This window comes from Larus michahellis, chromosome 1 (genome assembly GCF_964199755.1).
Source record: "Larus michahellis chromosome 1, bLarMic1.1, whole genome shotgun sequence".
In the NCBI taxonomy this organism is placed as follows: Eukaryota; Metazoa; Chordata; class Aves; order Charadriiformes; family Laridae; genus Larus; species Larus michahellis.
In genome coordinates this window covers 154,569,666-154,597,096 of record NC_133896.1, presented here as the reverse complement: position 1 = coordinate 154,597,096, position 27,431 = coordinate 154,569,666, and the positions used below count along the sequence as shown (strand labels likewise).

Here is a 27,431-nt window from a genome sequence, read left to right as displayed (position 1 = left end):
TCTGGAAAGACCAAAACTAATCGAGCAATACCTGTACGTCCCTAAGGAAAGGTCAAAGGAAAAAGAATACTGAGTTAACAAGATGATTCAGCAAGCTGGAATCATATTTCTTTTAACTTGACATTTAGACTGAATTAACATCCTGAACTTACTCAGCAAGCAATGGAGCTCAAAGCAAATCCATTTAGTTTTATATTGAGAAAATCCAAAATGTGCCAGGCTGACATGACTAAGCACCTACTGAGCCTTGACCATCCTGGAGCACGGAAGCATGATCAGGGCAGAGGAGCTTTTTCACTACTGAACAGTGAAAGAAAACATGCAAAAGGAAAAGGCCCCCAGGAGTCGCATGCCATTAATAAAAGGCCAAGGCCAGATTGCCAACCACAGTTACAAATTTTCTTCATAAAGAGCTTAAAGATTGATGCAGAAAGGCCAGGTTGAAACGATGTGAAAGTCGGTTCTTTCAACTCGACATTTAGACTGAACTAATATCCTGAACTTGGTCAGCAAGCGAAAAGAGAGAAAATTATCAGGTAAGGCCTTTAAAGTCTTTGAGTGCGTGCTTGCAAGCCATAGCACTAGAGAAAGTAGAAAGCAATATCCAGGTGAAATAGTTGAGTGAACTTTCCCAGAGACAGGTGTTTTTAAAGGCCTAGCTCCTACTGAAGGCATCAGAGCAGAGCACAGTGCTGTTGGTGTTTAGCTAGGGATATCTACGACCAGGAACTAGGGGCAATACTCATTCTATTTTCTGTGCAAGGCAATGGCTTGAATGCGGTGTTTTACAGACTTATAAACAACCTTTAAGCACATTCAATGGGATTGCTAATAGGAATAAAAAAATGCATATACTTCAATATCTGCTGTAGGGAGAACTCCATTCATCATAGGAATGTTTGCCCAATTTATTTTTTTTTTTAATTTAGGCTCAGAATATTTATGAATTTCTTTCTTTTCTACTTCTGTGCAGGTTGGTTTTATTTACACTTTGTTTATATTTAATCTTTAACAGGCCAGATATAAGTAGCAAGAGCTCAGCTAAATGGAAACTTCTCTTCCCACATGTTTGGGGCGGTTTCAGGCAAGGTGTTACATTACTAGATAAAATGGATGTTACGACCTTCTGAAACACTGGGAAACTGTGCCTCTCCTGCCTCGTACGTGACCAGAAACAAAACAGTCCAATATTACTTAGACCTCCTTAGTAAACACCTTGCACGCCTTTTATTATCTGAGAAGCTGTTTAGTTGACAGATCTCCCATTTGAATTTAGATTACCACTCTTAAGTATAGCAGGAGGTCTGGAATATACCCTAAAGGCAGCCCTAGCACATGCTCCACCGTGATTAATCTAGCTGCTTAGCAGATGTCAGTTGTACTACTAAAAGTCAAACAATCACCCTTTCGTTGTAAGCTCAGATGACTCTACCTCAAGCCACAGACCATTGTTCATTGTTTTAAGATGCATACGGTGTAGACGTTTTAAAAGAAGAACCACGGGAAAAGATGCTTAACGAACAGGAAAGTGTAACCTCAGACTCCTATATCTTAAAAATCAAGAGTGAATGTTCATTCTTTTTGCTTTTATATCTTGTAATAACAAAGGAAGAATGAATTAAGGCCACAAAGGGGGCAGTGGTTAAGTTACAATGAAAACCGTATGAAATAGAAAAGTTGGATAGTCAATGGATTAAGCATCATCATCCTCTTAAAAATAACTTGAGAAATACAGTAATACACTTTATGCTTATTTCTCCAAAGGAAACATTGTCTACTTATGATCATATATTTTTTTTTCCTATCATTTTCATGTCCAGATGGATATTGTTTTACTGCACAAGATTTCCTGAGATTTTTAAGTTGAATCAAGCAGTTGAAGGGTTCATCTGACAACTGCATTACTAACAAAGAGGAATTCAAATGAACCATGTGCCTGATAAGAAGAGATGTACAACTCTCTAGGTGTTGTGATAGATTGGTACCATTTCTCCAGAGAAGGTTCGGACAACTGTTCCTTCAGCGAAGGAGGCTGCCTGTAAAACAAGTGTCAGGTGCAAACTGGAAAGCACCTGAACAGTGTCTCTTTTCTTCCAGCAGGACCAGATGTTTTGAAGAGCCATATGTTCATTCTTAATTAAAAAAAAAAAAAAAAAAAAGAAAGAAAAAGAAAAACCCTCAAAGCCTCTACTCTAAATACTTCACGAGGACTGTTCTCACTCTGCTGGAAGCTGCTCTCCGTCGGGACGCAGCGTGTTCACCCCAGAGCTGCCCTGGCACAGCTGCCTGGCCAGCACAATCTGCTCCGAGTCTTTGCTGCTGTCAAGGCAGCAGCACCAGTCCCTTCCTCCCCCTCCATCCTCGCCATCCTACCTTATCCCCCTGCCACCTGTGCAAAAACAAGATTAATTTTCAGCCAGATGATTGCCCCAGTGTTTAACCCAACTGAGTTACGCTGGGTATTGACTCCTGCAGGATTATAGTCTATCAAGGCTAGTAATTAAGGGCACTTGGAGTATCGCCATTCTATTTTCATTGACTCAGATTAATAAAATGCTGCCTGAAATATAAGCCTGTGTGTTTGAAATACTATTAGCCCGATTTCTGCCATCATTTTTCACTTGTGACTGTGGCCCTCACTTCACCATCAGGCCCACTGAAATAAGTAGAGCCAGCTGCACAGTAAGATACTTGTAAATTGAAGTATGACCCCAGTTTTGATCTACTACAGAACACAGAAGGTAATTTCCACTGACTCACTGTGAGACAGAGCCAAGTACTGTGCAAAGCAGCAACAACTTAGTAAAGGGGAAGAATTCCATAAAATATCCTCACTGCTTATTTTAATAACAAAGAAAAAAAAACAAGCATAGAGCAAAGGAAAAAAACACCCTGTAATAATAGTTATTTGGCCTGACTGTATGAACATGACAGAAGGAATAACTATAACGAGAAAATTAGCGTGGCTTTTCAGCACTTCTTTGCCATACTGATGACGCTCAGTAAGCTGAATAACAGTATTTACACCTTTACCCTTGTTAAACCCCAAGGGCAATGAGCTATGTGAGAGTTGCACATTTATTACCACATCACGTCATGCACACTGAACAAGGTGGTGAAGATGGAGAAGGTGGAAAAAGATTTAGGTAGAACCACAGAAACCCTCTTGGCATTTTATGAGCAGGCTTGCACTGCGACAACAGAAATGTTTAATTTGCAAAGAGGTAAATTACAGATCGGTTAAGGTCAAAATTATTCCTACTGTGACATTTTTGCACCGGGAAACTGATTAAAAAAAAAAAAAGGAAAATATCCTGTAGTAACATGCAAATTTGAGACATTTCTGGTGGTATCCGAGTTTCCCTGGGCTTCTCTCTTGTTCTTTGACAATATGCCTGACAGACATCTAAAATGCCTGGGCTTTTAGTGCCTAGTTACCTCACAGAGCTATTTTATTCAGGACACTGGATCTCACAGGCATTTTAGCTCATCAGCTCCAAGGATTTCCAAGCCCTTTTGTTCCACATCATTTTGTCTAAGCAACTGCTGTACAAGGGCACCAGTGGTTTCAGGGTCAAGAGGAGATTATTTTATTTTTAACGTCTAAATATCCCGGTGGAGGATTATATCAAAATAAAATACTGCTGATGTCCTGATCTGTGAAAAATAGTGAGGTTAAGATTTTGTGCGTGTCCCCTGCCTTGTTCAAGACAAGAAATCTCTCCATCAAAAATCTCAAACTGGGAAAAAACCAGAAAGTCTATTTCCCAACGAACTCTATTTAAAATAGTACCCACAATTGTCTGAAGTCGAGGAAGAACGCCAGAAACTTAGATTCATGTGTACACAATGAACTTTTTTATACAACAAGCTGCCTTTAAGGAAGAAAAGAAAATTCCAGTTTTCTTAACACACACATTAAAATTAAAACTCCATGGAAAAGAAAGATGCGGAGCAGACACATATATATTAAAGCCTGAATAGCTATCTCTATGCTACTAAATAAAACCACTCCACAAAGGGATCATCCCTGATCATCCATCCTGCTTAACTGTTGGCATCCTTGGCTCCCCAGCAGAGATTTGCCTTAGCACTCTCTACGATGATGCCCTCAAGCCACTATGTGAAAGACAGAAAGCATCAGTGACAGCTCCCAGGAGGTGGCATGGACAAGTCTGCACCAGGCTTGACTCCCTCCTTTCTACACTGTCCCCTGACTTGTGCAGCAGACTTGCACTCACCTGTGCTTTACAGATCAGGGCATAGTATAGCAACCCTCAGCTCCACATTGTCAGAACTCCACACTGTAAGAGCTGGAAGGCAGCTCCCATGTCATTTCAAACACTTTGATTTGGGCAAATAAAGAAAATTCGAATGACCATGTGTGAGGTCCACAGGGACACTACGTAAGGTACAGAGGATGCTCAAGGCAGCTTGTACTATTTGCTCCCAGGCCAAAGAAGGTCCCCGACCATGTAAAAACATGTCAGCATTGAATGTGCGCAGTTAGCTGCATGCGTGCTCCTGGGTGCAGAGTCCACACAAGCACAAACCCAAATTTCTTCTGCTTCTAGAATCTGTACAATTTGAAAGAGTCACCTGCCCAGTTCAGATAAATGTGAAGTATTAAAGTATATACTGTGAAGACAACATAACCTCACATCACTGCCAAAATGTTGTATTTATTCTCATTTAATCTGTTATATTCGTATTACATATGGGTATATTCATATACTCATCATTTGCCTCCATTGAAAATAAATGTAGGTTTCATAAGGAATTATACACGTACCTTTTAAGCCTAACTCTTTAGCAGGGTATAATGGTAAATACACCATGAAAAATGTAATATATAGTAAGCAATAAAAATATTAGAATATGAGGAGTAGTTGAAGAAAATTAGTATCTATTACAGGTAGGTTAAGCCACCTTATCTTTAGTCAGGTTAAGCTGAAGCTAGAGGATCAGAAAACATCAGAGATGTAAGACAGAGATGAACAGGGCTTTCTCACCTTTCGCTTGTGAATGAAACAGCTCTAGTGCCAAGTAGCTAGTGAATCTAAATTTGTGCTAAAAAAGTACGATCAATCTCACAACTTTGTATAGTTTCATAGATTTCTATTATTGAGATAATAAAAGCCAGACATCTCAATTGCATTCCTGTGGCCATAAACCTCGAATCCATATTTATGCAGAGGTTCTCATGCAGGTGCACAAGTTATTCAACTGAGCTAGCCAAAAAATCCTATCTAGTCGGTAGGATTAGAAATTAATGAAACAATGGATTAGAAACTTTGAAACAATATTTGTTCTAGATTTTATGTATTTACCTTTCTTCTTTTCCATGTTTTTGATTTTCATTCTGTAAGCACATAATCATCATTTGCATCCATGTCATATCTCTGTAGTGTGTGGATTTGTCATGTCATACTGGCATACCGTCGTTCTTCACTACATGATTAAGTTCTCAGGTAAAATTCTTTCCCTCTATTACTGCCAACTTATACTGCCTCAGGCATTACAGCTTGAGCTCTCAGGATTTTCAGCAGCGAAAAGGGGGGTTAACCAAGGAACTGATGAATGGTAATAGTTATTACAAACGTCTGTGGCCAAATCCCGTAGCTGCAAGTAACACAGGACAAACATGGAGATGGAATAAGGGTGGAAAAAGCAAACATCCTTGTTAACCCTCTCTGCTCCACCAGGAAAAAAAGCAGAACGACATTTTGAACTGTGACTGAAAACTTCACTATATACGTTATAGTTTATGTGCAGTGAACCAAGGCCCTCTACTTTGACTTCCCACCTGGACAGTGCTGCCTGGGGACTGGTGTAAGTACTCGCAGACAATGGCATGGTTAATGTGATGCCAAGGGCGTGGTGGTCACCAGCGAAGGAAGCCCTTCAACATTGCACATTTCTTCTTTTTTCACTGCACAGCAGCATCCCTTTGCAGATACACCCCCAGTAGTGTTTCTCTGGGGGACAATGCCACATTGCAACGTGTAGGACAATTTATTTTGCTCCAAGGCTTCTGCTAGGGATTCTGCCTGCAGTCACAAGTTGGTCTCTTAAGCGGAGTTAAACTACAGGAGAGTACGTAAGTGTGGCTCAGTTCTCAGTGCTGAAATGTAAGTACAAAAATAACACATTCTTTACCCTGCAGAACACCCTTCTGTACATTTCACCTTTCCACTTTTATAACTGGTGAGCAAACAAAAAGTCTTACGTTTTTACTTATCAGGAGACACCTTTACCAAACCACCCCCCACACTGAGACGTGGTGAGTGCTCGGTATTGATGTACACCACGTGCTGTAAACTGAAAGACTTGTGAGACCACAGCCTATTCTTTATGGACATAATGCATCCAGAGATTAAAGCATCAGATCTTAAATTTCTATTATCTTGTTATTAAAGATTGTGACAGGCTTATTTCCTCCCTAGTTTATCTAAAGAATGAAAAATGGCAAACCCAATGAAATCCTATTTTCTGGCCAGCCATTAACTTGATTTACAATGAATTTGTACAGTGCCTGATTTATGCCAATGTTGTATTACAGCTTCTCTGCAAAATACAAACAATTAACTAATGATTTACACTTATGCAAGCAGGGGGGGAAAGAAGATCATAATTTTTTCTCATGCCTGCTTCCCTTACAGCGTGCTCAGTTCTCAAAAATGAAGACTGATGTGTTCACATGTGCTTCAACAGTCAGTCGACACTTTTTAATTAGAAATACAGAGAACAACCCTGAGTGAACATACTTGTCACCCATGAATAGAGATGGGTCTATGCAAGACCTGACGGCAGCTGAAGTCTCTAAACGCTTTGAAAGGTATTTTACACTGGATTGACTCCCCATACCTTTACTCTCCTAAAAGCTGAGATGCTGAAATTACAAGCCTTGCAGCTATACACAAAGAAAAAATGTTAGCTATCATCTCCTTTATTTCTCAGGGTATCACATTTTGCTCCACTGTTACGGAAAACGCTGGATTTTGTGCCCTTGAGACAGACTCCTTCAATAAAAACTGGTATAAGTGTAGTGCACAAAACAGAAATCTTTTTACAGTTGAAAGCAGTGAACCCTGAACCCCAAAAATCAATGCTATATTTATAGTGTCTTCATGATAGCGACATAACAATCTTTTCTCCTCCTGGGCAAATCTTAATAGTTATGAAAGAGTACAAGAATAAGTTAGCTCTTCAAAAATTAAACATGCTCATAAGTCTTCTTCTGAGCTAATCAAAGCAACTTTTTATTCCAGCAGGCTTCCCATTAAAAAAAAAAAAAAATCAGCTAACAGGAATAATCAGTGCTTGCTTCGTTGTTATATACTTGAACAGAAACGTAACTATTACTGTCTGAAATATGAAATGCTAACACCTGGAAATTGCTTATGAAAGTGAAAACAAGTATTTTTAAAGTCCTCATGAAATGAGGACAAAATTCAGTGTCAAAATGCTATAGATTTTGTTTCAATAGTTATATTATGCTTGTATTTTGTATTATGACCCAGCATTAAATAACAATGACATAAGAGACCATTTAACCATTTAACTATCATACCATTATTTTTAAGTAATTGAAAAAAGATACATTTTTTTTTAAATAAATGATTGATACACGGCATCCTATATCCAAGATGAAAGTGTTTCGTTGTTTTGTTGTAATACAACAATTTACTTATTTTAGTGCGACCCATCTTACATGTCTGCAGCTGACAAAAGTTTTCTGCTTTGGGAAAAACCTCCTTGGATGTGATTTTCTTTCTCTGTTCACTACAGAGGAATGTAGACAAACAAATTAGACTACATAGATGCTGAAAATGCCTTAAATTCTCGCAGTTCTCAATACTACATGCTTTCCTTCTATACAGTAGGAATAATGGTACCACCTTTACAAAGCATTGGAAAAATCTGTGTATATTCACAGAATTTTCAAACTGTCAAAGGAAAAATTTTGTGGAAACCTCTTCCCTGAAAGAAGGAAGGAGGAGATCTACGTATGCGTAAAATGGCATCAGGGTAAAGGAGAAAAAGGAAGCAACAGGACTCACGGTCTGTGGAAGACGAGAGTGGTTACAGAAATGACCAGAAAAATTTTAAAAAGAAAAAGAGTGGATATGCTAAGAACTTTATATTTATGCAAGACCATTTACAGATTGTGACCTGATTATAAACAAATTACATATTCAACAAAATATCAAAAGCAACGAATTTTTTGCCTCTTTTTTTTTTTCCCCACGTATTCTGTGACTTTTTTATTAATACTTTTCAAAATAGCTGTTCAGGATATCACCTCACCTACAGGATTCTGAGAAACTTCATCATGGCAGAAGCCCAGAAAATGAGAATAACCAGATCTTCAAAGAACTGATCACTGATACATACTATATGCTGCCCAATGGATTTCAGTGCTCCTCTTCTTTGAAACAATAAAAAAAAAACGCTTTGCTTTCCTACTTGAGAAATGATCTCAAAATTCAGAGAATACATACTGTTATATAGGAATGGTAATTGCTCTCATAATTTAAAGCCCATTCTTCTACCAAAAATCCCAAATCAAACAATAAAACCACGTGTCCTGAGTGTTATCACAGAATGTTCCCCTTCAGAGAAGGTGCAGTTACTAAATGCCTTCGGTCTTTACTGCTCAGGCCAGCCCTCAGGAGTTACAGACTTTGGAGGTAGCAGGGAAAAGTCTGGACAAAGAAAGACTTCCACTTGGTTAAGGAGAATCAAGTGAGAGATCAGTTAAGCAAACTGGATATCCACAAGTCCATGAGTCCCGATGGGATGCACCCGAGAGTGCTGAGGGAGCTGGCAGAAGTCATTGCTGAGCCGCTCTCCATCATCTTTGAAAGGCCCTGGCGAACAGGGGAGGTGCCTGAGGACTGGAGGAAAGCCAATGTCACTCCAGTCTTCCAAAAGGGCAAGAAGGAGGACCCAGGGAACTGCAGGCCGGTCAGCCTCACCTCCATCCCTGGAAAGATGATGGAACAGCTCATTCTGGGCATCATCTCAAGGCATGTGGAGGAAAAGAAAGCTATCGGAAGTAGTCAACACAGATTCACCAAGGGAAAAACAGCACTCTTGGCAAGCTTGTTGATGATACAAAAATGGGAGGGGTGGCTGACGCAGCAGAAGGCTGTGCTGTCATACAGGGAGACCTGGACAGGCTGGAGAGCTGGGGAAAGAGGAACCTTATGAAATTCAATAAGGGCAAGTGTAGGGTGCTGCATCTGGGGAGGAATAACCCCAGGCGCCAGTAGAAGTTGGGGGCTGACCTGCTGGAGAGCAGCTTGGTGGAAAGAGACCTGGGAGTCCTGGTGGACAACAGGATGACCATGAGCCAGCAATGTGCCCTTGTGGCCAAAAAGGCCAATGGCATCCTGAGGTGCATCAAACAAGAGTGTGGCCAGCAGGTTGAGGGAGGTCATCCTCCCCCTCTACTCTGCCTTGGTGAGGCCGCACCTGGAGTACCGTGTCCAGTTCTGAGCTCTCCAGTTCAAGAAGGATAGGGAACTGCTGGAGAGGGTGCAGCAGAGAGCTACCAAGATGATGAGGGGAGAGGAACACCTCTCTTATGAAGAAAGGCTGAGGGACTTGGGTCTTTTCAGTCTGCAAAAAAAGATGGCTGAGGGGGGACCTTATCAACACTTATAAATACTGAAAGGGTGGGTGTCAGGAGGATGGGGCCAGGCTCTTTTCAGTGGTGCCCAGCAACAGGACAAGAGGTAATGGGCACAAACTTGAGCATAGGAAGTTCCGTCTCAACATGAGGAGGAACTTCTTTACTTTGAGGGTGGCAGAGCACTGGAAGAGGCTGCCCAGAGAGGTGGTGGAGTCTCCAACTCCGAAGACGTTCAAAACCCGCTTGGATGCGTTCCTGTGCAACCTGCTGTAGGTGACCCTGCTGTGGCAGGGGGTTGGACTAGATGATCTCCAGAGGTCCCTTCCCACCCCTACCATGCTGTGATTCTGTAATCACAGAATCAAAAAGAACGGCCTGTTACCAGCTTTGTGTTTTAGCTGTGTAGAATTGGGCAAAGGTCAAACAACTGCCCAGTAAGGAGATATTGAATATTGGCTGCTGTGTGACAGTTGAAAGCTGTACAAAAAACCTGGAAATATTGATTTTGATGATTTTCGTGATGATGCCGATTATAAGCTATATGATTACATTACTTTGTAATCCAGCAGACCCCTTTCATTACATTTTGTTAAGATTTATACCAATTCTCTCAGTGTAACGTGAGACTTCTATTTCAATTAAGTTCCCATATCCTCATTATGATGTGACAGAAAATGTCTATCCATTCATATGCAATTAAATCTCTTTTTGCTTGTGAATTCTATGTAATTATTATATCTTTACGGCAAGGTTTAAAAAGGAAAGGCAAAGTTATTTATCATCCTTTCGCTATACCACCAGAAGCTAGGAGAGAAAGTAAAATATACATGAAGACCCAAAGGGAAGAAATAAAACTTATGAACACAGAGTAAAAAAATAACAAGATATCATTGTCTAATGACAATAGCTGACTGAGCATAGATGCAGTTAGGGTCAAACCTATTTGAAATTAAATCAAATCCCAAATGTACTTAATCACATTTGAAAGAGATGAGCTACAGGAACCAAAGGACCATGACTACATCATTTTCACCTGAATTACATTTCTTAGGACTCCTCTGTTTCCTTAAATAACTAGGAAGATTTTAAGCTTTGCTTCTAAAAGAAGGCCTATGCCTGCAAAACTGTTTTTGTTTAGGGCTTTTAGAAGATAGAGTTAATGGTACATAATTCCTTTATCAGTTTTCTCAACATAAGTCATAACTTCAGTGCCATCAAAGATAAAGTTTCAGAAAATCAAGTTTCTCTATAAATAGACACATGAAGCATATGAGGGAATGATGGAACAATTATTACTTTTCCATCCTACTCTTTGTATTATGTGAAGATAATTTCTTTTCAGTTTAAATCATTGAGCATTCTGCCCTAATGTATTGTCTTCCTACAAACAATCATTTCCAAATGAGCTGGAGAACTGAAAACAGTCACAAGAGCAATCCTTCTACTTTATAATCATTTCCTGACTACTTTAATGAACAATGATGCAAAAATTGCTTTTACAGATATTTTTAACTGTTCCAAATAGTACAGACATAAAGCAGGATTAAGGAATCAGAAGTCATAAAAGTCTACATCTCTTCCTTCCTTTTTCTCTCAGACTTTCTTTGTGGGCAAGGGAGATTTCAAAACCACCACTGTCGTTTATATCTGATGCTTTAAAAATATACTGGAGTCGAAATCTCAAGACACAGAATTCAAAATTAGTTTCTTCAGGTTTATAATTGAGCCACAATTTCACTCTGGGGCATTACTTCTTAAATAAGAGACAGAAGCACTTTTCCTCCACTAAAAAATTTGGCAATTTGAAGTCTGGAAGAGGAGTAAAAGAGAGAGAACTAGGCAGGTCTCTGCAGCATAACCCTGACTGTCCCTGTTCCCCTACAAGGTGACAAGACTCAGAAACAATTAGGGGATGGGATAAAAAAGGTGACCTGGTTCTCCTGTTACACAAGGAATTCAGAAATCATGTGGCACTTTTCAAAAGAATCGACGAAAGTTGGAAACAGTCAAGTAATTTCCCTACCTGAACACACATTTTGGTCAGTAGTTAAACTAGCAGTTTATGAGGAATTAAGCACTAGTAGGTGCGCCACAGGGTGGAGGACAAGGCATAGTGGCAAGGCCAACTTCTATCTCATATGGGCTAGTCTTAAAATTTTCATCAAGTACTTTTTTCTTGCTTGTTTTTTTTTGTCAAAAAAGCAAAGCCAAAGTAGAACTAGGGTAATGACTTGAAAGAACGTAATAAATGTTTTCCATCTCTACTTTTTCCTTGCTGTTCTCAAGTAAAAAGAAAAAGCCCAACACAGTAGTACTATCAAGTCAGGTCACAAGTCCATCTACTCCAGAATCCCATGAGACGGTGTGACTGCTGGCCCTTTGCCCACTTTAACACATGGTCTGTTGCACTGAGCAAGAATTGCATGATCAGATGTGTATTACACTATGTGTTTAAGTCTTCGTGCTCTGCTTACAATCCTTTTTATTGTTTTCCATGTCCTAGCTGCATTCTGTAAAGAGCTGCTGAGCTTTGTTCAGGCACAGCTTTCGATGAAAGAAGACTGGCAACAAGATAAGTCAAGATGAGTCTCCACAAAACCAATCTGAAAGCTTATCTTGAAACAATGTTCTGGCATTCTTCTTGTCCTTAGACAGGATTTTTATGTGCAAGTGGGAGATAATGCAGACTAGACTGAAGAGATCCCTTTTAAAAGTTTTACTAATTTTCATTAGGCTGGTTCATATGAGTTCTCTGGGCCCCTCAGTGGAGGATTTTAATCATATTGTGCCTTCTGTGCTACAGTGATCACAATGCTAATCTCTGTAATTCCACATTTGGGAGCCCACTTTTCAAAGTGTAAACAACTGACACTGACTTCATAAAGAACATTTTTCCAGAGGGAACACAATGGTAGAGTCACAGAGAAGCAATTATAAGCCAAAAACTGAAAAAAAAAAATCTAATTGTACTAGGAGAAACAAACCATTCTCAGTTGCCTTCCCTTGTTCTGCAAAATGTGCATCAATAAAATATATGTGAATAATATTTTGTGAGGGAGAAAACTTTTCCCCTTTCTACTTACAGATATCAGATGCATCATCTCTAAAGGAAAACTTAAAGAAGAAACTGAATTAACTTAGAGAAGAAACTGAATTTCAGCATCTGCAGGAATGGAAGAACAGGTTTCATAAAAACAAGAAACAAGATCAGCATGAGTGAAAGTATGGACTCAAAGGGAAGAAAAGTCTAAAAAATATTTGTGCTTCTCTATGTCTTAAAATCTGATGCACTGTCAAGTTCCCTAAGTGCTTCTGAAACCACAGGTTTTCTTCGGCTCTCTTGAGCATTATTTTGCTTAGCACCTCTGAAATGCTCTCACTATTCAGAGCTAACATTTCCCTGGGACTTGTTCAACCTGCCCCACCTCTTGGGCTGGGCTGAACTCGGCTCCTCCGAGCGTGTCGCACAAGGACGGCAGCAAAGGCCATCTGCAGAACCAAACTCAACCGTCCAGATAAAGGAGTTCTGGAAAAAAACCTTTAACGAAAATAACTTGAGCAATTCTTCGAGGGTCTTCAAGCTTGATAAATGGCAAGAGCCCTGAGATAATAGTACAGTCATGTTGTAATACTGTTTAATGACATTTTTTGTTAGCATTATTCATACAGGGATGCTATTGACTTGTAATTCCTTGAAAAGACGAGCTTCTATAAAACCTGTATTACTGAAATCCTTGTGTCTTTTACCATTACACAGATTGCAGATGACTTCATAGGATCTATTAATGCCTTGAATGACAGAATGCTACAGCACCTGACTAAATTTAGAGAAGAAAAGGAGAAAAGCAGACCTATAATTACTGTCCCTGCAAAGAGAAAACGCAGGCACTGTGCCAGTTCTTGCATTAACTATCCCAAAACTATTAAGATATTTCTTCCACCTCAACTAATTTACATTGCAGTATTAATAATGGCATAACTTCTGCGCTCTTGATCTCAGGTGCAACACCATTAAGGCTACAATGCTCTAACATGAAAACTTCCATGTATCTTCCAAAAATATAAAATGCATATTTTAGAAAATTTACCAAGCAGCTGAAGCTGGGATAATGCACTTATTATTTTTGCAATGTTCCCACATTTCTTCTAATATATTACACAGAGGGTCACAGAAGGACTTTAATCTGTGAGGCCAGAATATTGCAAGATAATTAATTTTTTTGCCCACACCAGAAAGTAACAGCATTATAATGTATGTAGTAACCTTTCTTATCCTTTTTTTTTATTATTACCCTGCCTACGCTTTGTAGTTTTATGTAAAACCTACTATACCTTTATTTGCATATAGCTCATCTCTTCCTCCAGTTTAAAACATGGCATACTTTACATTTCATAATCTACCCTGTTTACTACAGAATAGTTGGAGGACCTCAGACCAAAGGAAAAAAGTCTGTATTTCAGTGACTGTGTCATGATATGGTCTTTGGAAATTTATATATATGTCACAGAAAATGTATAAAATGCAAGATTTCAGGATTATGTTACTGGAGGTATGTACATCACAGAAAGCTGAGGACTGATGAGTTTTCTGATTGAGATTCTTTTTGCTGAAATATAAGCTATCAAGGAAATGTTTTACAAATGCCAGGAAAGCATTAGATGTTTTGTGTAAAAAATTAGGTTTTAACTATTCATAGAATCATAGAATCTGTTAGGTTGGAAGGGACCTTTAAAGGTCATCTAGTCCAACGCCCCTGCAGTAAGCCGGGACATCTTCAACTAGATCAGGTGGTTCAGCGCCTCATCAAGCCTGGCCTTGAATGTCTCCAGAGATGGGGCTTCCACCACCTCTCTGGGCAACCTGTTCCAGTGTTTCACAGTGTTTCAGTATTCAAGACTTCACAAATGCTTGGGCAGCTGTTATGACCCTGAATCATAACAGCTTTAGAGAGGAGATACGACCTAATCTCATTGGAGTTCCTTTGCATCTAACAAGCATTAGTTCCCTAAGACCTGCCCTCCAACAGGTTATGCAAGATCAGATTTGATTCTTTTTCACTTCCACCATTTACAAATTTTCTCAGGGCCCCCTAACCTCAGCATCCCAGAGGCTTCCTGATCACTCTTGAAAGCACACAGAGGATGGTGGAGAGAACATTGTGGAAAATGCTATTCCTTCTCCCATTTTTTCTCTGGACAGTTAATCAGTCTACCAATCACTCTAGCCTTCCACCCATTCTACCCAGTCTCCATGTCTAAATACAAAATGGCTATAGAGTGCACATATCTTTTCTATGACACTTTGTTCCCTCAGCATGTTTGCCACAACTTCTTGAGACCCATCAGGCAGATCAGTGAGATCTACTACTACTTTTAATATAACTGATTTAAAAAAAAAAAAAGGTGAATAAAATAACACAAGTCTATATGTAGAACTAGAAGCTAAAGGACATGCTACAGAAGCTGAATCCATACAAGTATTTGCAAGTTGTGGGTGATGTCTGTTGTCAGGAATGTCAGTGAGGGCTGAAGGAAAGAAGACAAAGGTTTAAGAAAGTTGTATCTTCTGCATATTAGTAGCAGCACATATTCCAAGTTCCTGCTCCTTTTTTTAAGGCGATCGTAAAGGATACTGCTGCCCAGGGACCAGATATGGTCTGCAACTTCATTTAATGGTTTACAATCAAGAGAATTTTTTTCCATATTACTATTTCCATATATTCCACATATCCTAATGTGTGATTCATCAGAGAGATTTTACTGGCTCGCTCAGCACTCAACCAGGAAAAGATTTCCCATTTGGGCTTCAAGTGTTCTGAAAGTTTTGACAAATCATGGAAAAGGCATGACCTTAATTCCTTATGACTAATCAAAAGTAAACTACATCCACTTTAATTCTGTATGAGAGCCTCTATTTTGTGATTTGCTGCTTTTCTTTTTCTCCATTTAACATCTTTAATTAATTCATCTGAACACTTTAGAGAATTGCTTTTTAGAGAACACCTATATACTCATTCCTTTCCCATTATTCATCATTAAACCATTTCATTACTGTCCCAAGAGTATTCAAACTTTACAATACCACACGACCTGGCAGGGTCTTTTTGAACATTCACTTTGGAATATCTGCAGTACCCCTTAAACCAGCTAGAAGAGTGTTGGCATAGTAGCAGTTGTAGTAGTAGTGGTGGTGGTAGTAGTATTTAAGGAGACTTTTAAAGGTGTCCTAGAATTACAAGGACAAGCTGATCCCTGGGATAATTCTGCAAATTGCAGTAGAATTGCTGTAGAGAGGTTTCCACAGATTAAGAAGCAGAAATTATTAAAATGTCATGAACGAAAACCAGGAAGAAATGTTTGCACAGATGTCTTATTTATAGACAGGTAAGTGTTGGCATCATTACAAACGCAACCTTCACCCAGCTACGCTGTTTTTCCTAGAGCACAGTATTTACAAACCACAAAGTCAGTATCTATATGTATGTTATCTGGTTGTTCTGACTGGAGCTTCAGCAGTATGAAAAAGCTTGGTGAAGATCTTCCACCGCTTCCTTGAGGTTTTCTGTTGTCTTTTTATTTCTATTTTGCTTCGTTGTTTTGCTCTCTATCATCAGTGCTTCCAAACTTGATAAAAGAGAAATGCAACATACGTCTTAGAGTAGTTTGCAGTACCGATATCACACAGCAGCTTACCTGTTTAACAGCGTAAAGGAGGCGACCGTAGCAGTACATCATGACCATCACAGGGATGACCAAGCAGAATATGAAGAGACAGATGATATAGGATGTGGACTCAACTGACTCAGAGGACCAGCGTACCGAACAGCTTGTACCCGCACCTTCTATCCCGTAGCTGCTCCAGCCAATCAGAGGTGGCACAGTCCAGACCAGGGAATAAATCCATGAACCACCGACTGCCATCAATGCCTTCCGGTAGTCAGCGCTGCGCTTGTTGCACAGGGTGAGAGTGCTGTAGCGTTCATAGGACAGGACAGACAGGGAGATCAGGGACACAATGCCTGCAATGAACCAAGCAATTTAAATGCTTACTTTCATTATTTTGTGCGGTATCCATTAAAACCCAAGAAATGGGATGCTTTTCTAGTTATTACATTATTGGAAGCAACAGTGAAAACTATTTCCATTATTCCCTATGCTTAAATCCTCACTGGACCTGGTTGCTCTGTCCACCACGTCAAATTTTGTTAAGCTCTTATTTATCTCACATTGAAAGATTTCATACTTGACAGCTATTCCTTTTCTAGGCAGGTTTTCAGATTTAGCTGTTTTAGTATTACCCAGGGGAAATCCATTTTCTACATGACCTAATAAAATGTTGAAAGATTGTCCCTTGCTAAGAAATATTCAATTTTTAACATCCATGAGCATTTTCAAATATTGCATTGACTTCTATCCATGCAAAGCTTTATGTCCATTATTGGGAGACCCAAAATGAAAGAAGATTTTGCACTTCTGCCCCGCCAGCTAGATATAGCTTCAGTTCTGACCACTCATATATGGAAACCACATAAAACCCTTGGCATGACTGTGATAACTTTATTCACATATACATCACATAATCAAGTTTAAAATGTTAATATGGAGCCCTAGCTGTCAGAGATCAGTTGTATCTTCCAGTGGAAGATTCAAAAATCTGGGTTGTAGAGCATTTCCACTCTTTTCACCAAGGTTCAGGATCCCAACCCCCTCTCAAATCTTTATGGATTTGCATGGCAGGTTCTTAGCCAATGACTAAATGGAGTGGGTTTTTTTTGCAATTTCCTATGGTTTTGTTCTCCTTGCAGCTTTCTTACAGTTCTTGGAGACAGAACACTGGATCTCACTTCCCAGGATTTATGACAGAAGCAACTTGTTGGAAGAAATTTAACTCCATCTTTTCCCATGGTTTCCAGGCCCTTCTTTTGGTCCAGTGAGATGAAAAACCTGAATAGACCTATGTCAGTCCAGCTCTTTCCAGGAATTTTTTTCTTGACCCTTGCCATTAATAACAGCCAACTATACAGTAGCATTGAGAGATACCCTGCCAAAATTCTCTGGGTTTGAGTCGTACCTACTACATCCAGCAAATCTCTTAACAGAAAAGGTGATCAGGGAACCCACAACTGTAATCCATTTTTCCCCATTTGACTTCCAGCTTCTCCTATAGCTCCTTCCCAAGCGTGGAATGGAGGTGGGTCAGACACTCCCCTGGGGATAGCACTAGTCCCTCCTGTACCTGGGCAAAACACCCCACACACGTACCCGCACAGGGCGCAGTAGGATATTCTCCCCAGGCACAGCATTTTGCTTCCCTTTCTCCTACAATTCAGTGAGCCATTGCCCAGTTAGCTGGATGCAGGTGCAGCTATTCCTGCTGTCCTGACAGCAATTTGCAATCACTCTGTGCAGAGCTGCGTATAGCAAAGGACCCAGGGGGAATGAAGCACTGCTTGCTGCAATAGGACACCTTATTTCTCCGGGGAAGAGAAGGCAAAATGGTGTGAGGAGAAGGGAACGAGAAGAAAACATCTTTCTTGGTACAAGAGCCTAGTAAATTATTTTCTGTATATTACTGGGAAGTCAGACCTAAAAAGTAGATACACTTGCAGCTGTAAAATGACACAGCTCCACTAAATTCAACTGAATTATACAGTTTCAGAGTCTAACTTCAAACCTATTTTAAGGCTAGACTATTTTAGAGGCAGTGGGGACTTTGTGATCGTCCCTCATCTAATCTGATTTCCTACATAACACAGCTCTTGGAAGCTCTTGTACACAATTTCTGCATTAAACACATATCTCAATATAGAAAAAAAAAAAAGCAGGTTTGAATTACAGACTCAAGAACAAAGAATCTACTGCTCTCTTCTCGCTTCCAGCCCACACTTATTTATCTTCACTTTCTTAGTATTGCCTCTTTCCATGCTTTTATCTGCTTGACTAAAGAGCTTCTTGCTATCAAAACCATTTAGCTCATGAAGGTACCTAAGGCAAAAATCCAGATTTTATATTTGAAACTTGGGCCTCAGTAAGGTGATATAGATCGTTTTCTGCATTTTAGATTACAGCATCATGGACTAACAGAAAACAGTCTTGGGAAGAAGAAATCTCTCCCCTCCCAGATGAGTGCTCTACAGCAAGGTTGTATTATTCTTGCTTTACCTCTGATGGCAACTGAGGGCACGATGTCCCCCTTTTGAAGCGATAGCAGGTAAGGTGTACTTTTGTTGAGAATATCCTACAGTCCTGCGGGTGCGGTGTTGCCTAGAAAACCTGAATGGAGTGTTCAAACTTCCCTACCTCAGGGCCCTTTGCTGCTTTAGCCATTGGGGTCTCAGGTCGAGCCTGGCTGCCTGCTCTGCCTGCTCATCCCTGTGGCCATGCTACTGCCCAGCAGCTTCTTACAGCATCTATTGTCATGATTTACAGCATTTATTTACACTTTCTCACATTTTTGCCTACTGCCTAATATGAGAAAGATGCTCAGCTTTTCTCAGGCTGGTATTTATGATGGACAGCTTTATGGAGCAGCTCTGAAGATAACTGGCCATGAATGTAGGATTGGTTGCTTTGAGCAAAAGAAAAGTCCTGTTTTTAACTGGCACAGAATTAATGCTCAGTTATTAAATTAGGCCCAGGGCGATGTCTGTAAAGAATATATCAAATATTAGCTATCAGATAAAACCACAAAAGTTTCCTTTAAATTGCAGCAAATCATTTTTCTTCTCTACACAGAAGAAGATTGGAGATTCTTAATTACACATCTTGGCAGGAGACATTTCATCTTTACTCACCTTTTATTATTGAGTTCCACTGACATGACACAAACTACACTTTTCTCTGGAGGACAAGAACTGTGAAATATGGAATCCCAAACCACAAATGTTCAGAAAAAAAAAAATCAATATTTATCTTTTTCTTTTTTTTACCTTTTTAATAGTGCTGAAATTAATACCACTGCGCACTGACTTCTAATGCTTTCAAATCAACAAGGGAAAAAGAGGAAAGCAGTGAAAGGGTAGTTCATAAGAGATATTAAAAATTAAAAGAATTCAATGTGGTTGGTGGTTAAAATATACTAAACCAGGCTAACTATTTAGAAAAATTTCAAATACTTTGAAAGAATGAAACTGGTGCTTTGAAAGACAGAAAACGATGAAATTAACAGCCATAGAAAACCCAAAACCAAACCGAACTACTCTTTTTTTTTTTTCCAACAGTAAGAGACATTTAATTGAATTGTCTGCAAGTAATGAAAACACCTATTATCCAGGTGAGGAAGAAACAAAACGAACAGAGGCCATAGCAACCCTCTCTCCGTCTACTTAGTGTGACCTTGTGCAGTGTACACAAAGGCGCAACATGTGCCCTGACCCTCTACACCCCAACGCTGCAGCTCCATCCAACCTTGCTGATGAAGGGCCCTCACCTTAACACAGAAGCCAAGACTGGACAAAACCAATATAGGACACACATCAAGAAATAACCCTATTCCAATATTTTGGTAGATTATCAGCTCCAATGTCTCTGTTTACTAAGAATATCCTCAGCTTTTTAATTTAAAAAGTAATATTTTCTTTTTTAATCTCTCTCCTTTATCAGTTCAATAGATGAACCCTGGGAAGATACCACTATCATTTGATCAATTATAGCCGATAGATACACAGGTCTAATTTATTGGACTGAAACAACATCATTTCATAACAAAGGCAAAACCGGCTTTTGCATCAGTGTTAACACTGGGTGGAAGTGAAGAACAGGAATCAAGTGTGTAACAGTGAACGAGCTTCCAGAAAAAAAATTATGATTGCCTTGCAATTTACATGCCTTTCAATAGCACCCGGTATGATCTTCTCCATGATTTTTCCAGGTACTGAGGTTAGACTAACACGTCCATAGTTTCCTTGGTCTTCCATCGTGCCCTTCTTGAAATCTCGTTTGGGCAAAGTAGAATAAAGTTTCTCAGTTTTCATTGTGCCTCCTATTTTTGTATATCAGAGTTTTCTCAATGTCATATGCACTTAGCTCTTGTGGCCTTTGCCAGAAATCCTGCAGTTATCTGGTATTCTATTTCACACTCTATCTATTGCAATCGTAGGAATTAGTGAGAATCTCAGCTTTAAAACAAAAAGCAATTAAATACTTTAGAATTATGGCTGAGAAAAATGCTTGAATGTAATCTCCGTAGTCTTAATAACCAGAAAAGAAATTTTAAAAATTAATGTAAGTTATAAAAAGAAGAAAATAATTATAATTTTAGAGCTAATCACAATGCTTTATGCCAACATTTCATTCTTATTTTGCAGCAACATTTATGACTGGGTAGACTGCATATATTAATTTCAAATGAGTAATGTTCTCTAAAATTGCAATAAAATTAAATTCAGGAATTGCGCATCTAAATAGAGTTTGCCTCCAACAAATATTTAGGGCCTCAAGCTGGTACCTAGCCAAAGAACTCCATGGGAGTCAGTCACAGTAAGAAATGTAATTTGTTCCCCCAACATTTCATGCACGTACAGGAATAAAGCTGAGGTCCTCACCGAACAGTACTGAAAGATGACATAAAAATCCACTGCAGATTGCATTACAGGAACAAATAATTATTCAAAAATTAACCACAGAAATAAGTGACTTTGAGACAAGTCGTCTCTGAGGCATGAGCCTTTTCTACACAGCAATTAGTTGCATTGAGCAGAGTGCAAGAAATTTAATTTCAAGTCATAAACCAGGACAGGCATCCATTTATAGGACTACCATCTGAGACATTATCTTTTATTTACTTTTATTTAAAGATCTGTACGTTTCTTTCTGGCAGCACAGCACGGAATATGGCTCTAGGTGAAGGACACAGCAAAACACTGTTTTGGTCCTGCGAGTCTCAACTAGGAGCGTTACATTTTTGTACTAGTTTTCTCTGGTTTACGCTGCTCACTGATGTAGTAATTGGAAATGGGATACAGCTTGCTGATGGTCTGTAGGCTATAAAAAACTGAGAATCCCAGAGATTCAGTGTACACTGGGAAAATGTTTTGACTACTAACTTCTTATGTATATTTTCCCTTTTAAAGATCCGGAAGGTCATTATCCTGCATCTCGATTAGAATCCTGGAGCATCATGGTTGCATGACGTAATGTATATCCTACACTGTATTTGGGTTATCAAGGAACCAGGCTCGAGGAAAAGAAGCCACAGGTAAGCTTAGGCAGGAGGTTAGCTTAGCTTAAGCTTAGCTTGGAGGAACATGATAGCACCTTCTTCGACAAGACATTAATGAAGCAAAAATAAATCCAAGCGCTCAGAAAAGGTCAAGACGATTTTATTGCACCCAATCTGCACGCAGGTTGATTTTACCTCACTCTCAGTCATTCTCGCATAGCTTTCTTCTCCTCACATTCTCACAACCACAAAGGTCTGTGTTCAAGAGGTCTGTCTAGGATCTCTTTTGTCCAACGGGGAGAACAGGGGATTCTGGCTATCAGTTCATCAAACTTCTTGCTTATGAGTACCTCCCTGGCAACAAATTGGGTTTTGGACAGAGCTTTCATATACTTTAGGAGTCCACTGTTGTTATGAAGTGGTCCATTGCTTACAAATCCTGCCCACATGAACCTTGGTATGTCTCAGGTGAGACTGCCGCTCCTCGTGTGGAAAAGGATTTCCTTGTGTGGAAAGTCATCTGCCTGGAATGTACTCATCTGCATGAGCACCGTCGCGTTCACAGTGAGCTACCAGGGAAAGAAATGGCAGGTGTGACCTGCTGTACCCTTGATGCCATGCTCCTCTCAGTAGCGTGCAGAGTCCTCCACCAACAGGCTGTTGTGCTCTGCTCGTATCAGCTGGGAACAGTTTTCTTCATTACCTGCACAGGCCATTCTTCTAACTCTTCTTCTGCAGTTTCATCTGCTATTTGCACCTGTTTCCTATCACACATCAGCCATACCACCCTCAGTAACTCCACGGCGAGTCCCTGTGCTTCCTGATGCCACTGCAGCCCATGGCCAGGCCAAACCCAGCTGCTGAGACAAAGCTGGGGTGACACCCAGCTGCAAGGTTGAGGCAAGGCAGGGAAGCAGAATCCACCTGGTCATGCTGCTGCTGACATCCAAGGCATGATGGAGCCAGATGAGCATCCCAGGTGAGCACCAGACCATCTGCCAGCCACACAAAATGCAGGGGGGAAACCAAGGGGATAGTAAGCACTGGTGTTCCCAAGTACCGTCTACAAACCCTGAGCTAACCCCAGAGGAACCTTCCACCAACAGCAACTCTGGCTACCACTGCTCCAAATGTGTTGCTGAAGAGAGAAAATGGTGGTGCTCCATATATTTACAAAGCTCCATACATATTTATGTGTGGATATAATACCTACTACTATGAGACAGCTTTAACATAATATCCTGGTTAAGGAGATCACAGACCTGGAAGCAGAAGAGGAGCATGAACTGGCAGCTGGTGGGCCAGGACTCACCAAAAGCCATCCCTTGCACCCCATCTGTTGAAGCCAGGCCACTGTGCAGTGGTGAACACTGAACTCGGGGAGACAGCAAGCAAGAAAGAGCACAGTGCAGTAAGGACATTTTCAGGGAAGGAAGAAGCATGCTCTAGTCTCTGCCTAGAAATGCCTTGTTAGTAAATACCTAATGCCAGCAGCAGGTAGGTTGTTCGTAACATCAGCATCAATGATGTTATGTGTCATACGTAACATAGCTGTGACCCCTTCTTTCTAGTCTCTTAGGTTTCAGCTGATAAATCTGTGGCTCCATTAGCTGGAAAATATGCTAAAATGCCCTGTGGCACTATGAGATGGAGAAAAGTAAGATGTAAAAGGAGTTTTGTGACTAAATGCACCCCAAGTTGGGAATATTGGGGAATTCTGTGCTGAGGTATTCTTCTGTTTTTTTCTGGCTAGCATCTTTCATCGTGCTTGCCCAAGGACTTAGAGGTAAACACAGAACAACAACAGTAAGAAACAGCCCTCTTTGAATGAAGGCTCTTACTACCTCAATTTTAAGGTTTCAAGTTTAATTCCAAGTAGTGCTACCAAATGGTATTACATAAATATGTTATTGAGTTACACAAAACTAGTTTGATCAGTGACTCGGTGCTGTTTTCAAGGGAAATAACTATCCTGAATTTAAATGAGAGCACTTCTATTAGTTCTCTACAGACATAAAACACTCCACACACAGAAATGAAATATAAACAATTTAAGCAACTTAAAAGACGTGACCTTTCTAACATATTTGCACTTCTACATCTCCTTAGAAGCCTTTCTGAAAACATATCCTAATATCATCCCTCAGGGACTGCGCATAAAATACAATTTGTAAGCCTAATATTCACATGAGAGGTTTGGAAGCAGGAAGAGGAAAAAGGCAACATGGTCTTTTTCTAATGGTAGCTTAATCTTCAGGGGAAATTTTGTCAGCTCTTGGCAAAAGTACCTCACCTAACACCTGCTACAGCATCAGAGACTGTATGAGAGTGCACATGGAGCAATTTGTTCTATCATCAGCTTTGATTCCATTTTCGTCTACTAGTTCATATTAATACTAGTAAGGAAAACTACTGGCCTCTGCTTACCTTACAGTCAAAGCGTTCTTCCACAAAAATACAGTAATTTCCACCACAGCAGTTGCTGCCATCAGAGACTTCCTTGCAGGTGAGGAGGTAAGAATATTATAATGATAAAAGCAGAAACTTTCAAAAGCTGACTCAGTGGGCAGAAGAGGGGGAGAATTTCTACGATTTGTTGACCTGATCACTGACCTCCTCACAGCACATGCACTTTTGCAAAAAAAATCAGAAAATACTGAGGCACAGCATCAGGGGTGAAGAAAGAACAAAACTTCTTAATTCTTTTTTTTTAAAAAACCAAACATATTCTATTTTGCTTTTTAGCTCTGAGTCTTGTAACACACATTTCACTCCTATGGTCAAGAGAGGGAAAAACCTCTCTCACCTACAGTCTCCAGTGAGGTTCTGCAGGTTCCATCTCCTCTTCTTGTGTGATACCAGAATTGCCACAAGTGGCAATAAGATGATTGATCAGCCTGCAAAATCTGCGATAGGCAGCCCAGAGCGAAACCAACTCAGATAAACTAACAGAGCACAGTTATGTTGGTTAAGTTAGTTAACAACTTCCACAGCCACTGGGGCTAGGGGGAAAGTAGCATCAAATGAGCAAATCCAAGAGAGAAAGAATTAAGAGATTGTGAATATGGAACTTCACTAAATCACTTTTTATCAAGGTTTTTTGGGGGTTTTTTATTTATTTATTTTTTGAGAAGACCTGCACAAATGAGTATCCAGAAGGGGTGCAAACAGGTCGTCTGGAGAGTAGCAGACGTATGTTGCTCCTGTTCCTTTCTCGCTAGCCCACAGAATATTATCCACTTTTTCCTTTTCCCTCCCGAACAAAAAAAGAGATGGGTATTTTATGACCAAAATCCATCTGCCACAAATTTTGGCAGAAGACCCCAAACATCTCCAGAGTTAAAAAGAAAGCCCGCTGGACCTGGAAGACTTTCCAGAGTTAAGATGAATAGACTCAAAGTGAGCACTGGCCTTGGTGGACAATCAACCAGTACTAGCCTGACTTGCTTGAACTTTACAGCTCAGTATCTACACTTCAGAGAAAAAACAAATCACAGTAAATCATTTTAGGATATAGCAAAATCACAATGTGAATATAACAACTCCTGATAAGTTCAGTGCTAATACAAATTATATGAACTGCAGAGGAATGCATGGATGCCTCAATAACTGGCAGAAGTAGCTGAGAACTGAATGTGCTTCCAAAACATTCTTGGCTGTATTTGGATATGCCTATTAAATATTTATATAATGAACATAGAATAAATGGTCAAAGCAATCAAGTATTCTTGCATTTGGTGAATCTTATTCTAGTTGAATGCTCCCACATATTAGTGATCAAATAACCATTTCCTTTTGATTTTTAAGGCATTAAAAGCACTTCTACTGATTCGAAATTGAAAAAATATTTACCACAATCACTTGCTACACATTAGCAGTTACAACCAGTTTTTAAATGCTGGCAGCCTAGGCTTTCAAAATACAAGCTACTTCAGATATCAACAATTCACTTTGAATAGAAGTAAATACACCAATCGCTATTTACCTAATGCCTGTAATTATTTGTTTTCTTTTGCTTAGATGACTTGTAGTCGTGAGTCCATTAGAGCAGGCAATCATTCCTTTCCCTAAAGAATTCTATTCCTGCTTAACTCTAATGGGAGTCACAGTTTAACTCTAAGCTTGAAAGAAATCACTGCGAAATCACTGTTGCATCCAAGACTGCTGAGACAAATCGGTCAGCAAACATTACCAGTCCTATTCAGCAAATCTTTCCTGCTCTTTTCTTAACAGTCATTTCTCTGTTTCCTCCTTTGTATGACGTACCTTTTCTTTTTTGTTTGGTGATATCTTCAGTACAGACAGTATATATTACTTTAAATAGTAAAGAACTATTGTTTTTTTTTTCTTTCCCCACCCCCACCCCCTTGCTGAATTTTTAGATTTGTATACGCTGTGCTTTAAGAGTGATCTTAATTTTGAGCTGTATCTTGTGACTTAATTTGCATCACTGACTAGTACTATGCTTTTCCACTGTGTTATTAGTATGGCTATCCATCAACCAAACAACCAACAGGCAACTACTCCCGGTGGCATAAATATAGCAAAAAATTCCATTTTGTATCTCAATGATACCAGCACAGTACAAAAAACCCCGAACATTAATTTCAGTCTCACTTTCCATACATTACGCCGGATCCCTTTGCATTCTGGAAGGCAGCGCAGCACTGGCAAATTCAGCCCCCTAAACTGTCTGCCTCCCTATCACTGTATTTATCCAGTCGCCTTCGGCAGTCAGAATAAGAAATAATGTCAGCACTAGATGGAGCTCCTGTACAGCAACATCTCAGGAGAAGTCTCAGTGGCTTGCGTGCATGTGGAAAGCAGGGATGGATGTACAGTACGGCGTACCAGGAGGATGCGCTCAGGGTGGTCAGGTACACAGCAGCATCCCCATGTCCACGCCCATGCTGTCCTGTGGGACCCACCATCTCCTGCCAGGACTCCTCCTTTGCTTCTCAAATGGAGGGAGATCTCCGGGGCCTTCCCTCATGCTGAACATCCATACAGATGTAACACGTGGCGTATAGTCCTAGGGTTTGTCTACATATGGGATTTAGCACCAAGCAAACTAAGAGGTGAAATTACAGTGTATTATCATCTGCCAGCCAGGGAGCCGAGCTTCCACCAGAGCACGCCTACCTAACTTCCTTCCTGTGAGCCTCTGCTTTTACACTGAATGCAACTGCTCATTTTTAATAATAAAAGTATATTTCTAGAGATTTTAAAATTATTCTATAATCTGCTTTTTTTTGGCAGTTACCTTTCCTAGAGATAGAAGAAACTACAAATATTTACTCTTCTGAGTCAAGTTTCTGTCATAAGGTCTAGTTTTTTATAATAACTAGCTATTAACTGGTGAATAACTGCTCATTTCTTATAATATGAATGCAGTGTCAAAATATGTAGCTCAGTCTTTACGCTGCCCTTGGGCCAAGAGTTTCTTGTGCAGTTTTACAACGCAACAACCTCACATGCTATGGTGGGACGAAAGACTGGAGAAGGATGCTCCTACCTCTATCCAAGATGACTTTGCTGGCTAAAGGACGTGCAGTGAGGACAAGTGGTATTTTCCGTTCCTTAACCCCTCAGAAGGACCTTAGAAGAGGAAATCTTTTGCTACATCCATTA

General features: G+C 39.9%; 1 protein-coding gene across 1 annotated transcript in view; it reads right to left on the bottom strand.

The window, feature by feature from the left end:
• LOC141732069 (pinopsin-like) overlaps positions 1-27,431 on the bottom strand; it is a 100,336-nt gene that overhangs the window by 55,648 nt on the left and 17,257 nt on the right. Inside the window, exon 3 of the mRNA XM_074560389.1 lies at positions 16,334-16,659. Within this exon, the coding sequence (XP_074416490.1) occupies positions 16,334-16,659 (326 nt within the window). The remainder of the gene's footprint in view (positions 1-16,333; positions 16,660-27,431) is intronic.